General features: G+C 65.7%; 1 protein-coding gene across 4 annotated transcripts; it reads right to left on the bottom strand.

Moving 5' to 3' along the window:
* Nucleotides 1–935: 935 nt before the first annotated feature.
* Nucleotides 936–18,703, bottom strand: CTNND1 (catenin delta 1). Of its 4 annotated transcripts, none has more exons than XM_032188799.1 (18): nucleotides 18,568–18,703; nucleotides 10,806–10,877; nucleotides 10,411–10,569; nucleotides 9,717–10,261; nucleotides 7,659–8,122; nucleotides 7,371–7,554; nucleotides 7,008–7,125; nucleotides 6,433–6,586; nucleotides 6,027–6,044; nucleotides 5,711–5,779; nucleotides 4,794–4,921; nucleotides 4,468–4,618; nucleotides 4,038–4,230; nucleotides 3,804–3,918; nucleotides 3,312–3,399; nucleotides 2,996–3,043; nucleotides 2,791–2,888; nucleotides 936–2,410 (listed from the first exon to the last, which is right to left on the bottom strand). In XM_032188799.1, exons 3-18 carry the CDS (start codon nucleotides 10,531–10,533, stop codon nucleotides 2,399–2,401), a joined length of 2,508 nt encoding a protein of 835 aa, XP_032044690.1. In that variant the 5' UTR covers nucleotides 10,534–10,569; nucleotides 10,806–10,877; nucleotides 18,568–18,703; the 3' UTR covers nucleotides 936–2,398. The 4 variants fall into 4 exon arrangements, with proteins under 4 accessions (XP_032044690.1, XP_032044687.1, XP_032044688.1 ...); XM_032188796.1 differs by lacking the exon at nucleotides 18,568–18,703 and adding an exon at nucleotides 11,696–11,912; XM_032188797.1 differs by lacking the exon at nucleotides 18,568–18,703 and adding an exon at nucleotides 11,696–11,912 and having other exon boundaries at nucleotides 936–2,407.
* Between the last annotated feature and the right edge of the window lie 2,077 nt (nucleotides 18,704–20,780).

Below are 20,780 nucleotides of genomic sequence, written 5' to 3'. Positions count from 1 at the left end.
GGCAGCACCCCAATGAGCCACAAACCCCACAGATTGTAAGCCACTGACAACCCTGGCATCGCCCCCGCTGAGCCAAACACCCCTCGTATCGTCCCATCCACCAATATCCCTGGTGTTACCCCCTCTGTGAAGCAATAAAACACCTGGCCCTGCTTTGGTTCTGCTTGTTTTGGGGGTGAAAGCAACGCCCCCATAACCGGGGGCACCTACAGGCACTGCCCCCTGCATCCCAGGGCTCTGCCCCAGCTCCCTTCTTCCCCTCTCCAACCCAGTTTCCCTCGCAGAGCAGCTGGAGCCGTGCTGTACCAGGCAAAAACCAACCAGCACCAAGCCACATCCCACTGCTGCACAGCCACAGGGCAGGAAGAGCTGCTCCGAGCCGCAGCAAACCTTCCTGAGGGCACCACGGCTTCCCTAAACACGGGGCTGGGGCAGAAAATGGGGTTCCAGAAGGGCAGCTCTGCAAACCCACCTTCCTTCCTGTGCTCAGCTTCACGCCACGCACAAGGACAAAGCAAAGGAGCAGAGGAGCTCGCTGTTACCCAAGAAGGGGTAGGGAACAACCAGGAGGAGACCTCCCGCCAGCCCCAGGGGCAGCTGCAAGAGCAGTATCAGTGGTGAGACAGCCGAGCAAGGCGCAGCCCGGGAGGTCAGCCTCTAGGAGAAAATAATAAATCGGTTATTGGCAAAGAAATCTGTAAAAAGACACAAAAAGAGGCAGCCACGCTTTAAAAACTTTATTTATATAAAAAAATCATTTTGTTTGAAAAGCGTTATAAGAGTGTGCAGAGGAATCAGACAAGGAACAGCGGGGTGCTCCTGCCCCCCCTCCTCCCTCCCCCCGGAGCCAGCTCCCCTGCCCACGGGGGGAGAGGAGGGAAGGAGGAAGCCGGGCTGTGTACTGGGTGGGGTTTTTTTGGTTCATCTGAAATTACAAAATTAAAAAGGAATTAGTGTTTTACGTAGTCAAAAGGAAAAAAGAGAAGTTAGACCCCCGAGCAGAACTGAATCAATGTGAGGGGCAGCTGGAGCCGGAGGGGGGGCTGGGAGGTGTTTGGGGCCGGGGGGAGGCACACGGGGTGAGCTGCAGCCTGGGGAGGGCTCCGCATCCAGTTCCTAGCCCTGCAAGGAGGCGTCCAGTTGCACAGGGAGCCTCGGCCTCCCCGCTTCACCCCCAAAAAACATTAAAAAAAAAAAGAAGAGAGAGTCACAGCCCCCCCCACCGCAGCGGAGACAAGGCTGCGCGCCCCCAGCCCAGCCCGTCCTCCAGGGGACAGGGCACGGAGAGCCCTGCTCCCCCTGGGGCTCCCAAAAACCGGGCTTCCAGCACCACCACGGCCAGCTGAGGCTCCCAGCAGGAGCTCAGCCCCCCCGGCAGCCCAGGAAGCCCCCCCTGGCCCCAGCCAAGCCGGGCAGTACAATTCAAAGAGCTATTTCACAGTGGCAAAAGAAAGGCACATGTCAAGGGGAGGCTGAGGGGCGCTGCCGCGGGCGCCCGGGGCGTAGGGGGGGTCCTGGCCGGCCCCGCTGCTCGCCCCCTGGCAGCCCGGCGGCAGGGCCCGGCGCACAGCACTCTGCTACTTCAGCCAGTTCCCGAAGAAACCTCGCCCCAAAAAGCCCTGCCGCGTCTCCTCCGGCCTTCCTTCCCCCAGGGGGATCACCCTCGGGCCGGGGAAGCCCGTCCCGCTCCCCCTACACCGGCCTTCTTCACACCTCAGGGTCCCTCCTGGCACAGGGGGCCCCTCCCCGACTCGGATCCTTCTCCCCACGCCCCCAAAGCCTCCTAACAAGAACAAAGCAGGGAAAAAATAAAGAGTTATTGCTGTTTTTTCTTCGCCTCGCAGCCCCGTGCCTCCAGCCTCCTTCGGACACCGGCCCCACCACCAGCGGGGAGGGACGCTCCAGTTGTCCATGCAGCCCAAACTGTGGAGCCATCCCCCAAAAAAATATATCCTATAGGCAACAGGAGGAGGTGGCGAGGCCTCTGGCCCCATCCCTGCAGTCAACTGCGAGCAGAGGGGAGGTGTGGGAGGAGAAGGCAGCTCCTGGTGAAGGCGGAAGGCTGGAGTCTTTGCAGCATTGGTGCCGGGCGGTCCCGACGGGCAGGCGGAGGGTTTGGGGTCGGCTCTCCGGAGGAAGGTGGCGGAGAAGGCCAGGGAGGAAGAGTTCTTGGTGAAGTCGTCCCCGAAGAGGGAGGTACAGCTGCCCAGAGGAGGCAGAGTGGCCTGGGCTGCCCCTGGCGGGAGCGGGCCCAGGCGTTTGGCTGGCTAGTTGGCACAAACAGTCCAGCAAAAATAAAAAGGTAAAAAAAAAAATCAGTCCAATCCACCACGAAGTTATATATTTATATATATATAATATATTATCAACCCAAAGTGAACGGAGGCAGGGATGGCAGCTAGATCTTCTGCTGTGGAGAGAGAGAGAGAAAAAGGGAGAGATGTTAGCACAGCCGGGGCAGGGGCGACGGCGGAGAGGTGTCCGTGGCCCCGAGGGATGGAGCAGCAGCAATCAGAGCAGGATTTGGCCGGGCAAAGCACCCCTGGGAGCACACAGCAGGATCTGCCAGCACCACTTCAGATTGGGCAGGGCACCGCGGGACATACCGACACGGGGCAAGGCACAGGGGCATCCTCCTCCGCCTCCTCTGCCTCGGGCTGCGGCTCCTGCCCCTCGTCCTGCTGCAGACACACGGGGTTAGTGGGGGGCAGCGGGCAGGGTTAGTCACGGGGGCCCAGCTCCCCCTCCTCGCGGCGTGCCGACCCCTGCCCCAAGAGCAGAGCTGCTCACCATCAGCGGCGCCGCCTTCACTGGCTCCGTGTCCCCGAGGTCGCCGGGTCTGTCCAGCGTCCTGCTGTGCTCCATCTCGTTCAGCGTGGAGTAATTGTCTGCACGGCACAGGGGAAGCTCAGGGAGCGGCCCCCACCCCGCAGGAGGAGAGGTTTTCCCCCACGCGCCAGGGAAGCTGGATGCCCTGACCCAGCCCCTTTCCTACCTGGTCCCATGTTGCTCATCTGGATCTCCTCCCGGGAGGATTTCTTGTCTAGAAGGGGGGGAACAGCAAGTCAGGCACAGCCCCTGCAGCAGCCCAAACCCAGCTGTGGCCTCAGCACTGCTCAGCAGGGATGCTACAGGGCCTACACGAACACCCCAAGCATCATTTCCAGCCCTGAGAAACAACTTAAAGCCCGAACCAACGGCCTTGGGTGAGCTCCCAAGGAACCTGGGGCGAAGAGCAGGAAGGGAACGCGGCCCAGCTGGGGACTGACAAGGTGGCTGGTGACAGGGCCGGGTGCCAGAGATGCCCCTACCTGTTTTTTGGTTCCTGTCGATGAGAGGCAGGGTGCTGTCATCGAACGAGTTGCCCCCTTGGGTCCGAGAGGCGCTGTTCAGGTTCACCTGGAGCACCAGACAGTGACTGCTCGTCCTTCCCCAGCACGTACCCCTACCCCCCAGCCCCAACGATGCTGCCCTCCCACAGCCCTCAAGCAAGGGGCCTGAAGCAACCCAAGGGTGCTCCACAGCCCTTAGGGTGCACCCACAGCACTTGTGTGGCTTTTGGGAAAGAAATTGGATGCCAGAGGTGGTGCAGACTCCCCTCCTGGCAGACCTTAACCCTCTTACAGTGTGTTCTCCCCCACCCCAAAGAAATAGGGGACACCTGTAAGGGTCTCCAGTCCCACCAGCAAGGCAGGAGCTGCAACCGAGTCTTGCAGAGCTCCAGCAGCCCCCTTCCCCCTGCTGCAGGACGCTGCCCATCACTCTAACTACTAACAGGGCGCTTCTGCCACTGAACCCCGTACCTGGAAATCTGACTTCTTCCAACCTTCCTTCTCCAGGGGCTTCCGCAGCTCCTTGTAGCCCCAAACCGTCTGCAGGACCAGGGCAGCCGCTCGGACCTCCCTCTCCGAGCGGTTCCTAGGAAGAGGCAGAGGAGGAGATGTTGGCAGAGGAGGAGATGTTTGAACAGCCCCGGCCTCGAGGCCCCTGGAGGGGCCCCTCTCTGCCCCCACGCCGCCCTCCGAGCGGAGCCTTACCCAGTTTTGTTGATCAGCACCAACTTCTCGATGCCCTGCGTTTCCCGCAGCTTCTTGGCGGCCTCCAGGTTCTCCGCGATGACCTCGTTGATGGTGTTGAGGATGGACACCACCGTGTCCTCGGACAGGTTTTTGGCTGGGGTCTGCTGGCCTCCAGGCAGGTTCTTCACTAGGCTGGGGATGGCATGTTTGCCTGGGAAGGGGACATAACTGTGTGTAAGGAAGCCAGAAAAAGGATAACGAGGGAAAAGTCCCCAAAGAAGAGTCAGAAATTAATTTTGATGCTCTGGAGCAACCTGAAAAGGAGCCACAACCCAAGATGGGGCAGCCACCGTGCCCACGCACCCCCCTCAGCCACCCAACCTAGAGGGAGCTCCTGCCTGAGGAGCCAGACAGATTTGTGGGGCCAGGGGCTCCCCGCAGCCCTCACCGATCAGCTCCTTGTTCCTCGAGTCCACGGCCAGGTTGCGCAGGGCTCCGGACGCCGCCTTCACCACGCGCTCGCTGTCGTTGGCGAGGAGGTCGGCGATGGCAGAGAGCCCCTTCTCCTGGCGCAGCGCCGAGCGGATGTACCGGCCGTACTGCGGGGGGAGCACAGCACCATGGTGTGAGCCCGGGCACCCCCACAGCCTCCCCCTGCTCCCGGGGCCGCTGCCAGCTCTGCTCGCTGCTCCCCGGAGCCAAACTGAGCCCCCCCAGCCATGCCGGGGGGACGTGGTGCTCCCCGCATCCCCCCCAGCTCCCTGAGGTGCTCACCGTCCAGCTGCCAGCACACAGGTTCTGGATTGCTCCTGCTGAAGCCTCCAGAATGGCTGGGGTCTTGCTCTCCTTCAGCAGGGAGATGTATATCCGCACCACCTCGGGCTGGAACAGCAGCTCGTAGCCTGCCGGACACACATGGGGGGAAAAAGGCTTGCTGAAGGGCTCTGAGACCAAGCAGGCTGCTGGTTCAGGAGTTTGTATCACCTCTGATATGAACTCACTGCACAGTGGGGCTGCTATTTACACGTAGGAAGCCAGATTTTCCATCCCACTGGGAAGTTTTACAGCCATGCTGTCTTTCCAGCTGTGGGGAGGGATGATGCCAGCCCCAGAACATGGGTGGCTGCTCAGCTTTCCAGCTGATGGCTGCCAGTTCCTCCCCCAGCCCACATCAGCCTCTGGAGTGACCAGGGAGTGACTATGGCTTACTGGAGCTGCCCACAGGGTCAGCTCCACCCTAAGCTTCCTCGTGATCCTTCTGGCCTGAAGCTTCACCCTCCCTGGAGACACCAGGGTACCCCCAGGAAACCCAGGGGGTTTGGGGCAGAAGGAGCTGAGCTCAAGCCCTAGGCCAGCAGCCCAGGGAATGGATGGGATCTGCAGCCCTCGAGGCCCCTTTCTCATGTTCACACTCCTCGAGGCAGGACATTTTGGCTTTAGGTCCAGCCTGCCCTTCACGCCCAGGAGAGAAGCAGCAGGAGAATCCGAGGAGCACAGCCCAAGAAGCCAGCCCTGACCTCCACCGAGACCAAGAGGCCTCCTCAGGGCTGCCCAGGGCAGAGCTAGTGCACGCGGGCATCCACAGACACACTCTGCCCGTCCGAGAGGCTCATTTCAGTGGGAAATCAACGCTGCTCCTTTCCAGAGTGCCTGGGAGAAGCAGCTCTGCACAAGCACACCATGCAACCTACCTTTGGCTGGAGTTGTTCTTTTGGGAAAATCCACCGTGTCGGCACCAGGGTCTTCCGGGAGCTTTTTACCTTCAAAGGGCAAGCACAGGGGCATGAGACACCTCTCCCCAGCCACATCAGCCCAACAGCTTTTTGCCATTTTTTTGCGAGAATGAGCCCAGAGGCGAGCTGCTGAAGCTAGCAGCGTGTACCAGGAGGGGCCACCAAGGGCATTGGGCACAGAGCAGGCAGCGCGTGGCCAGCTGAAGGGGGGGCAGAGAGCCAGGAGAAGCACCCAATGGAACCAGGGACAAATTAAAACCGAGAGCACACTCACCTCTGGAGAACCACTCGTCTATTGGCGAAGTGGAGAGGAGGACAGGAGAGAGGGGAGGCAGGAGGAGAGGAGTGCCGACAGCGTCATGGGGCAGATCGTGTGGCAAGAAAGCGAAGGGGAGGGACGACACAGGAGAGAAGGGAAGGCGTGGAGTTAGCAGACGTCCCTCCACCACCGTCCCGCCACCACAGAAACCCGCCAGGGCGCCGTTAGCTTGGGCCAAAGGCTTTGGGCGAGCCGAGCAGCAGCTCCCAAAGCCAGGGGAGGAAGGAGCCACCGCGCCTCCAGAGAAAGCCGCGCTTTAGCCTTCACACGAGAGAAGCCAGAGGAGCAGCGCAGAGATCCCAGACCACCCTCGAGCCCCGCTGGAGCTGAAACAGATCCCTCACGCCACCTGCCAACCAACCTTTGCCCTTCTTGGCGCCGAAGCAGCTTGCGGCGTGGGGCCCGGTGTTGTTGGTGGGCACCAGGGGCGTCTCCTGGTAGCGCTCGGCGTGGGGGATCTCCCGGTGGACTTGGTAGGACAGGTTCCTCAGCAGGCACACGCAGTTCTCCACCAGCTGGATAGGAAGACAGGAAGCTTTAGCCAGAGCAGCACGTGCCCAGTGCACGGTCACAACCCCGAGCTGGCCAAACTGGGGCCAGAGGGATGCGTGGCTCCATTTCAGCTGCATACCCCTGCCCAAGAGGGGCACGGCCAGTCCTTGCTACAAGAAGTTCACACCCTGCTGGGCCAAAAAGCTCTCTGCCATAAGGAAGTCCAAGGCAAGGCTCAACAAAAATTCAACCACACACCCTGCCCAGGTTCTCCTCCCAAGCAGAGACCACAGGAAGGTTGGAGCCTGTTTGTTTTTCAGCTTGTCCTGCCTAATTCCTTCCCCAAATCCTTCCTTGGGAGGCACGGACCCAGCTTCAGCCACCCCGAGCAGCAGAGCACTGCAGACCCCAGCCCTGCTCCGCTGATCCCGGCAGCACCCCCACCTTGCTGTCCAAGTCCTTCTGGCCGATCTCGGCCTGGATGATGTATATCAAGGCGTCCACCAGGCCATCGCACTCCCGCAGCTTCCTCCGGGCTTCGCTCCGCTCGGAGCTCACGTTCCTGGCGGGCAGGAGAGATCCGTCACGGGAGAGGAGCAGCACACCCCCAGCACAGCTCAACACCCCCCTGGCTTCTCTCCACCGAGAGGAACACCCCCAAAATTGAGAGCTGCACCACCAGCAGCAGTCCCAGGAGAGCAGCTCCTCTGCGGAGAGCAGGGCTGCTCCCATTTAGCTGTGTGGGACTGCTGGGGGGGCGCCTTGCAGCAGCCCAGCCCGCACCAGCTCTCCTGCAGGAGCCCGTACCTGAGGCAGCCGGCGGTGTTGGTGAGCACTGACTCCCACTCGATGTGGCGGGGCTTCGAGTCCTCGTTGGGCTCTCGCTCCCAGCCCGAGCGGGGGATCACCACCTCGTCGGTCAGGGCGTGCAGCGCGTTGTCCACGATGGCCATCTTGATGGAGTCGTGCGAGGACAGGTTCCACAGCGTCCCTGCAGGGGCACGCACAGACGTTGCGGTCAGACCACGGGGGGGGGTTTAAACCCTTCCTGGTGCCCCCCTCGCCCTCCAAACCACCCCGTCCCCTCCCCGTTACCTGTGATGACCTCCGTCAGGTCCATGTCGTGCGCCTTCCGCAGCAGGCGCACGAGGGCCGGCACCCCGTCGCAGTTCTTGATGGCGATCTTGTTGTCCTGGTCCTTGCCGAAGGAGATGTTCTTCAGCGCCCCGCAGGCTCCGTAGTGCACCTCCTTCTTGGGGTGGTCCAGCAGCCCCACCAGCACCGGGATGCCCTTCAGCTTGCGCACTTCGGTCTTCACCTTGTCGTTGCGGTAGCAGAGGTGCTGCAGGTAGGCGGCGGCGTTGGACTTGACGGCGTCCAGCCTGAAGCTCAGCATGGCGATCACCTCCGGCAGCTCGGGCTGGCGCCAGCTGCCCGGGGCCGGGCCCCCTTTCCGCAGGCTGTCCAGGCTGGCCAAGCTGCCCCGCTCGTGCTGAGCCAGCGGGGCCCAGTAGTACCGGTCGGGAGCCACCTCGTCCACCAGCATGTCCTCGTAGCTCCTGGCGGAGGGAGGAAACGATGCTGAGGGCCGGGCGGCTCACCCAGCGCCGCAGATGACTAACAAACACGGGCCTGTGGCCACTAGAGGGCAAATCGATCCCACAGCAGAGCTGCCGGGAGAGCAAACCGCCCCAAAGCTCCTCCAGAGCACCCCGAGCACAGCCTGCAACACCAGCGGGCACCGGGAGCACCCAGCCCGGTCCTGTGCCACCTACATCCCTGCTGTGCCATCATCCAAGCTGCCCCACAGCACCCGTGGGCACACATCTCCTGACCGAACCTCTGCCCTTGTTTCAGAGGGCAAAACCTCACCAGGGCTGGGCTCGGACTGCTTGGCACTCCCCAAAACCACCGGTGCTGGGAGCAGCAGGCAGAGGCTGCAGGGACACGCAGCCACCCCCGTGTGCTGAGGGGGCACTGCACAGCCTCCCCCACACCCCACAGCACTCCCTGCACAAGTTTTCAATTCTTCCTGATTCTAGGAAGAAAGGCAGGAGCAAGCCAGCTGCCAGCACCCCAACCCACAGCCACAGGATTCCAGGGATCGCTGCCATCGGCATCGGCTCGCGGGGAGGGAAGGGCCTGCGCACGGCAGGATTTCGGGGGCGGAGGGCGAGCAGGCAGCCCCACAGCTCCCAGGGCTGGCTCTGCGCGGGGCGGGCTGGGGAGATAAAGCCCCGAGCACAACCGCCCTGACTGGTTCCTCGCCGCGGCAGCGGCAGCAGCGCTCATGCTGGCACAGGCCGCAGGACAAAGCTGCTCCTTGAGTCACCGCGGGCTGCCGGGGATTTACGGGACACGCCTCGAGAGACCAGGGATCCGTCAGGGGCTGGCAAACGCCTCCTCTCCCTTCCTCTCCCTCCCTCCCCAGCACGCCCTGGGAGGCTGCCATCGGCCTCTCCTACCCCCCTGCGGCTCCCAGCCGTACGCACGGCCTCCAGCCCTGCCTGCTTCAAGCCTTGAGCCCGTGGGGGCACCACAGGGATGCCCCCAGCGCACCCCAAGCCCCCCGAGCCCCCGCTGAGCTCAGCAGGCAGGCTGGGAGCGCTGCCGCCCCCCCCAGCGAAACAAAGCGAGGGCGAGAGGAGCTGCGACTGCCGAACAGGTCGAGCAGCCTCCCCCGCCCTGTGGGAGCGCCGCAGCGCCTCCATCGCCCCGGCACCGCTCCTGCGGGGCGGCTCGGGGCTCGCGGCTCGGTGGGAACGCTGCCGCCGCTCCCAGAACGGGGATTGTGCCCCAAAACGGGCACCGGGCACGGTTACGGGTGAGAGAAGTGAGATGGGGCGGGGGGTGAGTGCCCCATCCCAACACCAGGCTCTGTCTGGGCTGCGGGACGGGCAGCAGGTAGGGAAGGGCCCGGAGCTACGTCCAGCCGCCCCGCGGAACTCCTCGCTGCAGGACGAGCGGCTCAATTAGCCCGGAGTTTTAACCGCCAATTAAGCAGGCAATTAGAAGCGGGTGCAGGCTTTCTCCTGCACGAGCCCTGCTCCTGACTCAGCGCCTCGCGCGGCCCCCGCGCACCTCCGTGAAACCCAAAAGGGAGGAAAGGAGCCCCCGGGGAGCCCCCCCACCACGCACGCAGCGCCCCGATACCTGAGCCGACGCCGGGGATCGGACGGGGTGCCCGCCCTCCTGGCCGTGCCGTAGTCCGACATCAGCCCGTAGTCCACGTCCTCGAAGCCCACGCTGCGCTGGTCGTCCTCCAGCCCGTAGGGCTCGGGGTGGAAGTGGTTGAGGTCCATGTTGCTGCCCCCGACACGCACCTGGGGCTGGGGGCCGTAGATGTCCTGCCGGCTGGGGGCCCGGTAGGCGTCGGCGGAGGGGCGGTAGCGCTCGTCGATGCGGGTGACGCGGGACAGGCTGCCGTAGCTGTGCTCGCTGCCCGGGTAGGCGCCGCCGTCGTCGTAGGGGCGGCCGTAGCCGTCGGGGTAGTGGTAGTTGCGGGGCAGCGTGGCCGTGCCCGGCTGGCCCAGGTAGGCGCCGGGGCCGCCGTTGCCGTTCTTGCGGAAGTTCCTGTCCATCGTCTGCACGTAGCCGCCGCCGCTGCCCACCGGGGAGGTTTCCAAGGGCAGCCCGTCGGGCCCCAGTGGGACCTGCTGCACCGTCCGCGTGGTCACCGTCTTCACCACTTTCTTCACCTGGAGGGATGGGCGGAGGGAGCGTGAGGGGGGCCTGTCCCGCACCACGGCCCCGAAAACCCGGGGAATCCTCCTGCAGCACCCCGTTGAGGAGCAGTGGGGTGGCAGTCGACCACCCCAGCAGGGCCCCAGCCCACCCAGGTCCCTACCGTGGTCTCGGTGCGCCGGGTGGTCCCGTCGTCCGAGGTCTCCACCGACACCACGGACATGGCTCCTTCGGGGTCCTCCTCCATGGTGTAGGTCTCCTCTACGATCTGGCCCGGGTCCTGCATCCTGGGGATTGTGCTGTACAAGAGGTGGCTGTGGTCCTGCGGGGACAGGGGCACGGGGTCAGACCCCAGCACCAGGCACGAGCCTCCCTGGGACACCTGGCCCATCAGGGAACTCCCAAATCCCCTTACGTGGCAGGGTGCGCCAACCAAAACCCACCCCAAACCCACTCAGGCCAGCGTGGCTGCCTTAAAACCCGATGTTTTCGCTCTCCCAGCTGGGTGGGACACCCACCCAGCGCAGGGGCTGCCCAAAACCAGAGGTTTCCCCTCACCTGTGGGCCGTTCAGCTTCAGATCTGGGAACTTCTGCCTTTCCAGGTCAGCATCGCCCAAGAAGCGGCCGTTCTGAAAGGCACAGGGCGAGGGCAGGCCGGTCACCCAGCCGCCAGGACCCCAAATATCCTCTCTTTCCGCCTCCTGCTCCCGCCCCCAGCACACCCCACGCGTCACTGCCGGTAGAGGAGCACGGCGAGCCACCGGGACCACCCCAAAACCAGGCCGTGTGTCCGAGGGCGTTGTGTAGACACCTCTCGGCCTCCAGCAGCCCCGTGCCACGACCACTGCCCTTGAGAGCGCGGTGCAGTGCCCAGCACCCTCTCCAGAGAGGGTTTGCTCCCTGCAGCATTGACTTCCACAGCCAGAAAGGCAAACGCCTCCTGCACGGCACCACGCACAGCCCGCTGAGAGCGCCCCAAAACAGGAGAAGAAGAGGACAGAGCTGTCCAGCCCAGGTGGATTAACGCACAGCTCAAGCCCTGCGCAGAAGAGGCCTCCCCCAGCCCTGGGTCAGCTCCTGCAGGCACGAACACCGAGCCCCCAGGACCTCGCCACGGCCACGCAGCCCTACAACAACCTCCTTGCAAGGAGCCAAGAGGGGCAGACGCCCGGGTTCTGACCACAGCCAGCCTTCAACGCTCACAGAGAGACACCAAAACCTGAGCCGACCCGCTGCGACACCCTCCAGGCCAGCTCCACGTCCCCAAAAAGACACCGTCCGCCCAGCTGTCTGTCCGCACGCCCCTAATCACTCGTTCCCAGCCACGTGCAGCGCCACAAATCATCCTCATGCCACACAGAGAGCCAGGCCGGGGGCTGCCCTCCGCTCGAGGTGTCTGTGGGGCTCGGGAGCCTCCGGGGCTGCCCCCAGCGAGGTTTTTTGTTACCTGGTGCCGCCGGGTGAGCGTGCCGTTGGCCAAGCCCGGGCCGGCGTCCTGCGGGGAGACCCGGACTCGCTCCAGCTGGGCCGAGACGTGGCGCCGCTCCTCCTCCAGCGCCCGCGTCAGCTTCTCAAACTGCGCCTCCTGCTCCTTGACGGAGGCAAGGATGCTGGCGGTCGACTCCACTTCCGAGTCGTCCATGGGTGCCGGGAGCCCAGGGCGGGCAGGGAGGGGGCGAGGACGCGGGGAGGAAAAAAAAAAAAAGGGGGAGCCGGCAGGGAGGGGAGCCCCGCTCCTCGCTATGCGTGATTTGGGGGGAGAGGAGGAGAGAAGAGAGGCAGGAGAGACTGATTTTATTAAGGCAGCTGGTGAGAACAGGGAAAAATATGATTGATGGCAGTAACGCCCCGTCCCGCCCCGCTGCTGGGTGGGGAGAGGGTCCCCAAAGAGCACGGCCCCAGGCAGGGCTTGGCTGCCCCTTGCCCAGCGTTAAGCTTGGGGAATGAACGGGGCGTTGGGGTCAGGCAGCCCTTCTCCCATCACGGGTTCGGGAAGGCCACGACTTGTTGGGGTTTCTCCTTCCCACAGGGGCTGCAGGAAGCTTTCCCACAGGGGCAGGAGAGTAGGGACAGGGCTGTGCAGGGCTCCAACCCCACCTGGGGCCAAGGGACACGGCTTTCACCACGGTCCCTCCTCCCCAGGGCGAGCAGAGCGCTGTGGGGAGATGACCCCAGCTCTACAGCTCCCTCCAGCCCAGGACAGGGAACACAGGGGCCAGGAACCCCAGAAGGGGACCCCATAAAGCCCCGTGAGAGCTGCCAAGCCCCTGCCACCCCCCAGGTCCTCAGCAGGGCTCCCAAACCTGGGGCCAGCAATTTGGGGCCAGGCGGGGCCCCCTCTGACACCCCGTGCTGGGGGAGGGCAGCGAGCGTGCAGACAGACCACAATCAACGGGATTTGGGCAGAGAGAGAGAGAGAGAGAGAGAGGGACAGAGAGAGGCAAATTTGTTCCATACAGACCTGTCGGAGGAGGAAGCTCGGGTGTGATTGGCAAAGGCACCGGGACAGCCGGGTCTAGGCGCAGAGAGCCATGGCAGAGAGAGCCCAGCCACCACGGGGAGGAAGCAGCAGGGGGGAGAGCTGCGGGGACAGCAGGAGAACAGGGTCACCGCACGGGGAAAGGGGGCTCCGGGCGCCAGGCAGGGGCTGGGGGCTCCTCTCCCCCTCCCTCCTGCTCCGTGGGGTGGGTGCTGGGCCCGGCGGGCCCACGGGAGCTTTCCCAAAGCCACGCAGGCACGGCAGGCGTGTGGGGACTCGTCCGAGCCATGCAGCCGGCGCAGGAACGGCTTTCCCACGGTCTCCAGCCCCGCTGCGGCTCTGCCCACCCTCCCTCGCAATGAGGCAGCACCCCGGGACCGAGGGGATGGGTACGGCCACCCCCGTGCCCCCCAGGGGTGCGGGACCCCAAACCAGCAGCCCCAGAGGCGGGCGAGGGTTTCCCTGCCCCGTCCCGCACCTCCAGGCGTTGTGGGGCCGCCAACAATGGGATTTGTGGGGCTATTCAGGGCCCCAGATAAGGGCCCGGAGCAGCCCTGCGAGGTTTCCTTCCTGTCCCTTCCACAGGGAGCGCAGCACAACAGCCGGGGGAAGGGACAGCCCCGGTCCCTCGCCCCCCAGCTCGCCTTTTCCCCCACAAACACCCCCCCAGCCCCGGCAGGGGGCTGATCCCATTGATCCAGGCACCGTCCCCAAAGCCAGCGGGAGCAGCAGGATGAGGAGCTGTGACCCCAGCGGGCAGCACGCCGCCGGGGACAGGCCAGCTGCAGCCCCACAGGCACGGGGTGAAATTCCAGGCATCGCTCGGTGCCCGGAGCCCCCCTGTGTCCCCCTCCCAGCCTCCGAAGATAAAATTGTGGGGCTCTCCTCCGAAGCCAGCTCGGAGCACGGCTGCAAGGAAGCCTTTTCATCATGGGACAGGCGCTCGCCGGCACACCCGTTACTTAAAAACCCAAAAATATTTCAGCTGGCTGGGCTCAACACAAAAAAATAAAGAAACAACAACCCCAGAGACACGGGCACAGGGAGCAGCACGGCACCGACCCCAAAGCTGCCACCGCGAGGTGCTCTGCGTGGCCACAGGGCACCCACAGGGCACCCACAGGGCTCCCTTTGGTGCAGGGCCCGTGGGGATCCCAATTAGGGGCCGTCCCCAAAAGCAGGGAGGAAGCAGAGGGGACTTTGGCCGGGCAGAACCAGCTCACGGCAGGCGGGTCAGCCACCGCCCCGGGCGCCGCACGGACCCACCCTGCCCCACAGAGCCGCGGGGAGACGGCTGGGAGCGAGGAGGGGGGGGAAAAACCCCGCAAGGAGCGGCCGCCCCGGGCTGTCTCCCCGCTGCTCTCCTCCCTCTGTCGCCTGCAACTGGTCTGACCGGCAGCGGGGCGCGAGGCCTGGCCCTCCTCCTGGGTCGGGGCACCGAAATCTGGCTGGGGAGGGAGGGAGGGAGAGAGCAGAGAGGGAGTTACCTGCCCAGATGCGAGCAGAGGCGCAGCAGCAGGCCCTATAAGGGAAAGGGCCGGCGGCCAAGGCAGGATAAGGAGGGGAGAGATAAGAGGCAGGGTGGGGCCGCGGGGAGGAAGCAGCCCTGGCTCCCCCCGGCCGGGCGATAGGGATCACCGGGATCGGGGACGGGGCTGGGAGACCCTCCCGGGGGGCTCGGGAGCTGCGGTATCAGGATTGTGGGGGCTGCCCCTGAGGAAATGCCCCACAGGGACAGCCCCGTGCCCTCGGCCCCTCTCCTTCCCAGCAGCATCACCCCGAATCGCCCCGCTGCGGCGTGCCCGTGTGCCCCCGCGGGTGCCAGCGGGGTGCTGGGGGGGCAGCACAAAGGCGGCTCTCTCCTCTCCTCTTCTCTCCTCTCCTCTTCTCTCCTCCTCTCTCCTCCCGGCTGTGGGAACCCGCAGCTGAGCGCGGCGCGGGGACAAAGGGATTGATTTCGCAGGCACATCCCCAGCCGGCCTCCCCTCCCTCCCCTCCCTCCCCCCGGCCTCCAGGCTTCCTGTCACAGTAGCGGCGGAGCTCGGGGGCACGGCAAACAAACAAACACCCAGCGCCCAGAGCCCGGGCACGGGGCCAGAGCATTCCTGGGACAGGCCAAGCTCCGGCGGACAGCGGGGCTCCGGCCCCACGAGGAGCTGGGGGCGAAGCAGCGGGATGACGGGGCCGCCCCACAGCCCCGATCCCCGCGCTGCGCCCCGCTGGCACCGGGCTCCCCCCCGCGCCCCAGCGCCGGGCTGAGGGTTCCCAGGCGGCCGCCTGGCTTCCCCCAGCAGGAAAAGCAAACAGCAGGCTGGCGGCGAGGAGATAAGGGCCGTGCCGCGGGGCTCAGGGAGCAAAGTCCCTGCGGGTGAAATCAGCGGGACACGCAGCGGGACAATGTGGCTCTCGCCCCTCCCCGTGCTGTAGCCCTCGCGCTTCCCCCTTCCCGGCACAGCCACCTGAGCTCATTTCCTCTCCCGGCACCTGCAGCCACGGTCCCCGAGGGGCTGGCGCTGCCTGCAGGCTGCTCACCGCTGCCCCGGGGCTGCCCAGGGGAAAGAGGGACTCGAATTAAGCCGGGGGGAGTCACCCGGGCAGCACCACGCGCTAGGAGGGCACGGCACCGCCTCACCGGCGCACAAAGTGCCAAAACCAGCAGCCCGTGCCAAGGAGAACACCAAAAGCACCACGAAAACAGGGCAGTGGAGGGGGGCAGGAGCACAAATCCCCCCTGGGGACGCCCCCCAGCCCCAGCTGGGGTGCGGGGCTGGGTGAGCAGGCTCGGGGTGAGCTCACACTCGGGGTGAGGGCTCGCCAAAATTGCTGCGAGCAGCGGGTGCCGGGGGGCAGGCCGGCCTCCCCTCGCAGGTAGGGCTGAGTCACGGCACCAGGGCTGGGCAGGAGGAGGCGGGCGGCGAGAAGCCCGGCGTGACCCCACCAGCTGCCCCTGCCCTGCAAAAGGGGCAACGAGCGGGTGTTAGGGCCTGGGGTGGGGGATGAGGGTGGTGGGCAGCTCCCGCACCGTCCCCTCGCTGTGTGTAGGATTTGGGGACTGGCAGGAGACAACACCAGGCAGCACCCCATGCCCTGACCATGCTCTGAGGGCCTTCGGGGCTCCGTCCCACTGCTGTGGGGAAGCTCCTGGGGCCGCCGACCCCCCGAGGGGGAGCGGAGGGCAGGAAGGCGGCGTTTCCTGGTCAGACAGAAGTGACGCCACGGCTTCCCTTTCCCGTGAGCTGCTAAACACCACGTCCTGCCAAGGGCCGCTCCCCGCCGCCTCCGCCCCGCACGCAGCCAGGCACCCAGCAGGGGCACGGCACCGTCCCGGGCTCGCCTGTGGTGGCAGCACACCCCGGGGAGAGGGACATCCCGCAGGGACACGGTGCCAGGTGCCACCACCCAGCCCCAAAGAGCCCCCACGGGGACAGGGCTGTGCCCGGCCGGCCCTATAGGCGATATCGGGACCCTGTGACCATCAGCGGGGACACGCGGGGTTCCCAACGCACTGTGGGGTTCAGAGGGGGGATATCTGGGGACAAATTGAACCGGGCTCACCCCGCAGAGCAGCAGGACGAGGTTCCCGGGGGCAGCGTGCAGCGAGGCAGGCCCGGCAAGCAGCGACACGCTCCCAAGAATGCGCCGTGCTGCTCCGTGCCGCGCTGCTCCGCGGGGCCAGGGGCCTGCCGGCGGCACGCAGCCCGGCGACCCGCCCTCACCGCTCAGAAAAACTGGTCCCGGCAGTCGGCCGCGCTGGGACGGCACTGGGAGCACTGGTGGGGAGGCAGCCGGGGCATCCGGGAGCGCTTCTCGGCGGGATCACGGTGTAAAAAAATGGGGAAAAACAACACAGATCAGTGCTATTCAGCTCCTACAAACAGGAGGAGGGCTGTGTCCTCCAGGCTCCTGGGCCGGGCAGGGGGTGAACTTTGAGCAGCCTTTGGGGCCAACGCCCCGCAGGAACGGCGGCAGCCGGGGCGGGCTCGTGCCCCGGGGGGAGCCCCGCAGCAGCTGAGGGCTGCCCCGTGCCCACACCACGCCTGGCACCCTGCTCCTGACTCAGCCCCGTGGGGCTCTGACCCCAAACCCGGAGCTGGCTGCGCTTCCCCCTCCCCAGAGGTGGGGAAACCGGGGGAAGGAGCTCCCGATCCCACAGTTGGGGTACGGGGACGGGACGGAGCTCGGTCCCTCGGAGACGTGGTGCCGCTCTCAGCCCGCGGTGGCAGCGGGCGAGACAATGCGAGCGGCTATTTTGGGTGGAAAGGCGGGCAGATTAGCAACAGCCACGAGACGCGGAGGAGCCAGACACGCTCATGAGCCAGCGCCAGTCATCGGCCCGCTGCCGGCAGCCCCCGGCCTCCGAGGAGACGGCGCTGAGCCCGGCGGCCCCAAAACGGCCTCGGTGGGGGCAGCGGAGCCAGCGGGAGGTGGCGGCCACCTCGGGGAAGTCCAGGACTTTGTTCTGCGGGCTGTAAACCCAGCCCCTCTCCGGCAGCCTCGTGTGGAGGCGCGTTCCTGCGCTCCGTGCCAGAGGACGGCTTCCTCCGCCCGCCGAGCCCCGTGGCACACGCTGCCCTCGGTCACCCCGGCGTTTGGGGTTGGCACCTCGGCTGGGCAGCACCCCGATGATTTTAGGGACCCCGACCAGCCCCAGTGCTGCTTCTGGCCATCAGGGACGATGATGACGGGTGGTGGCAGCAGTATGGGGATCTGGGTCTTGGGGGCTAGGCTGGGAGCACCGCACACCCCTCAGGACCACCCCAAGCAGCCAGGGACCACTACAAGGGGGTGCTGAGAAGGGAAACCGAGAAACCCAAGCAGCACCCTAAGGTCACAGGGGCTAGCAGGCTGTCTGGAGAAGCCGACACCAAGATCTGGAGGTGGTGACCAGCTGCACCCCTCACCTCCGCCCCCCAGACCATCCCAAGTGACATAATGACCTCGAGGGCTGCTGAGCCGGGGCCGTGTGCCCGGCCTCACGGCCAGGAGGCGGTGGCTCAGCCCCACGCAGCCCCCGAGGAAGCGCCCTCATCCTCCCCCCCTTCCAGGAAGGCTCCGCATCACGCAGGACGGCCACTCGCATGCAACAGCGTCCCGGCCGAGCCCAGCCGGCCGGGAGGAGAAGGGCTTCACCAAGGGGGAGGAGGGCTTTAAGGGTGTTTGTTGGGTTTTTTTTTTGAGGCGGTGGGGCAACCACCAGCAAGGGCTGCCTCGGAGCGGTGCAGGCAGCCCGCTGAGCCCACACCCCTCTCCACGGGGTCGGGGTCCCGCAGCAGGACCCCAAAGCTCTGCCAAAAGAAACCAGCACGCCCCACAGGAGCCAGCCCCGCGGATCCACACGCTGCCAGCCCCCCCCCCACACCCAGGGCAGCATTTTGGGGGAAGAAGCCAGAGGAAGAGCACAGCCCGGTGCCAAGCCTCGCTCCCCACCTCCCCACTGAGCACAGGGCGAGCTCCCTCCCCATTCCCCCACTCCCACAGCGAGGCAGGAGGCCGGGCAGCTGCCCTCAAACACCCCCCCGACCCCCCAGCCCCGCTCCCACCCCCCAGGGCTCCCGGGCACCCCGGGGGCATAACGGAGCTGCCCCCAAACCCCATTTACCCGTAACAAGCCCCCCAGCGGGGCTCCTTTCATTGCCGGGGCCCCACCCCGCGCACTTGACCCGGCCCCGGCGGAACAAAGGCGCGGACACGGAGCCCGCGGGCACCGCGCCGGGGGCGGGCAGGGGCCGGGCTCCGCGCCCCGCTGCGGGATGGGGGGCACGGCCCGGGGGGCGCCCCGCACACAAAGGGCAAGGGGGGGAGGAAGGGACGGAGCGAGGGAGGGGCCCGCTCGGACTCACCGCGGCCGGGCTGCTCCTGCGGGGTGTGGCGGTGCCGGGAAGCGGAGTGGAAGCGGAGCGGATCCGGATCGGGAAGCGGAGCGGTGCGGAGCGGGCCGGGCCGCGCAGGGCCTCCCCGCCGTGCGCCCGCCGCCGCTCCCGCACCTAAAATGGAAGGTGCTGCGGCGGGGCGGGGGGCGGGGCGCGCGCGGCCACGCCCCCTCGTGACGTCGCGGCGCCGCGCGCCAATGGCGGAGGGCGTTGCTGGAGGGGTGAGGGGCGGAGGGGAGGGGGCGGGGCTAAGGGTGGGAGGGGGCGGGGCGAGGAGGGGGGCGGGGCAATGGGGAGGGAGGGGGCTGGGGGGGGGGCACCGGGACTGGGGGCGCTCAGGGAGGGGCTGGGGGGGGCTGGGGGCTCCCGGCACCAATGGGGAACGGCAAGGGGGGGCTGCAGGGGGCGGGGGGCTTCAAGGGGGGGGGTCCTCAAGGGCTGGGGGTCTCCAAGGGGTGGGGTCTCCAAGGGGTGAGGTCTTCAAGGGTTGGGGGTCTTCAAGGGGTGGAGGGCTTCAAGGGGTATAGGTTTTTGAGGAGTGGGTCTTCAAGGCATGGGGTCCTCAAGGGTTGGGGGGCTTCAAGGAGTGGGGTCTTCAACGGTAGGAGCTCATCAAGGGGTGAGGTGTTCAGGGGTGGTGGTCTTCAAGGGGTGAGGTCTTCAAGGGTTGGGGTCTCCAAGCAGTGATGTCTCCAAGGGTTGGGGGTCTATGAGGAGTGGGGTCTTTGAGGCGTGGAGGTCATCAGGGGGTGCCGGTGTTGGAGGGCTGAAGATCATCGGGGTGCAGCTCTTTGAGGGGCGCAGTTTTCGGGGTTCCCTGCTGGGTGCCGGGGGCCGTGCTCCCCCACCCACCGCCCCCATCCTGCCTGCAGCAGGCGTTTCACCACACCGCCCAGGCGCGGCTCCTCGCGATCCCCAGTGCGCCCCGGGACTCCTTGTGGAGGTCTAAACACGGGGGGCCGACACCCCGGGACCTGGCCGGGCAGATTGGGGGGGTCTCGGCTGCCCCCACCAGCCAAAAAATCCCAAATTCGCTGCCTCGCCTCCGGATGGGGGCTGGCCAGATCCAGGCGCTGGAGAGGATCCTGCCCGCTCCCGATTGCCACACTGCCGGTGAGATAATGACACGAGGAAAAGGTTTGGGTGGGGACAGGTGACTCCTGGGGTAAATACGCCTTGCCCGGTTAGGCAAGGAGGAGGAGGAGGGGAGGATGAGGACGTGCTGGCCGCCTGCAAGTGTTTGAGGAAGGCAAATCCCCCGGCCAGGGGTGGGGTTGGCTAAGGGTGATGCAAAAATAAAGGGGATTAAATGAAGGCGAGGGACAAACCGAGGCTGGTGGCTGTTGCAGCAGCCCCCCGGGCCCTCCCTGAGCATGGGGACCCGAAAGCTTCTCCCCGCACCCATTTCACCCCCGTGGCCAACCCAAATGTGCCCCTGGCAGCCATGCGGCTCGAGGCTGCCCTCCTTTCCCCTTCTCCCCCCCCAGGGGGATCGGCAGGGCCCCGGGGCACAGCCACCAAGCCTGGGGCACCCCCGTGCCTGATGCATCCCCGCCTGGGCGCTGCTATTTCAGTCAGCCCAGGAATTTCGCAGCCTTTCAAGTCTCTGGAGGGTTTCTTCAAAGATGAGCCACGCTGCTGCCAACACGCCTGTGCCGGGGCTGAACGGGAGCCCCAGCCTGATCTCTTTGAAGCCGCTTGTCCCGAGGGTGGCAGGCCCTAATAGCACCCTGTCACCTCGGCTCCTGCTTCAGGACACCCCGCAGCAGCTCGGGTCTGAATGGCTTAAACACAAGCACCGGGGCAGAGCCGTCCGTCCCACCGCTTGCTGGGAGGAAGAGATGCGTTCCCGGCATGGGAAAAATTCCCCTCTTTTCCAGTAATTAGGGGTAATAACGTCTCGCACGTCCCCTTTCATCCTGCAGCGCTGCCGATGCCTTCCCCAGACGAGCCGCCCGGAACAGCAGCGGAACAGAGCAAGGCGACTTGTTTACAGCCAGGCGAAGGCTCCCCAGCGGCGGGGGCAGGAGGAAGAGGAGGAAGAGGAGGAAGAGGAGGAAGAGGAGCTGCTGTGCCGTGCCGTGCCGTGCTGTCCGCAGGCCCTGCATTGTTCTGAAGCAGCGCTGCCAGGCTTCCGCCACCCCTTCCTATGGGAATCCCGACACAGGAGGGGAATCGGCTCC

This window comes from Aythya fuligula, chromosome 5, assembly GCF_009819795.1.
Source record: "Aythya fuligula isolate bAytFul2 chromosome 5, bAytFul2.pri, whole genome shotgun sequence".
Classification (NCBI taxonomy): Eukaryota; Metazoa; Chordata; class Aves; order Anseriformes; family Anatidae; genus Aythya; species Aythya fuligula.
This window is presented reverse-complemented; position numbering and strand designations above follow the sequence as displayed.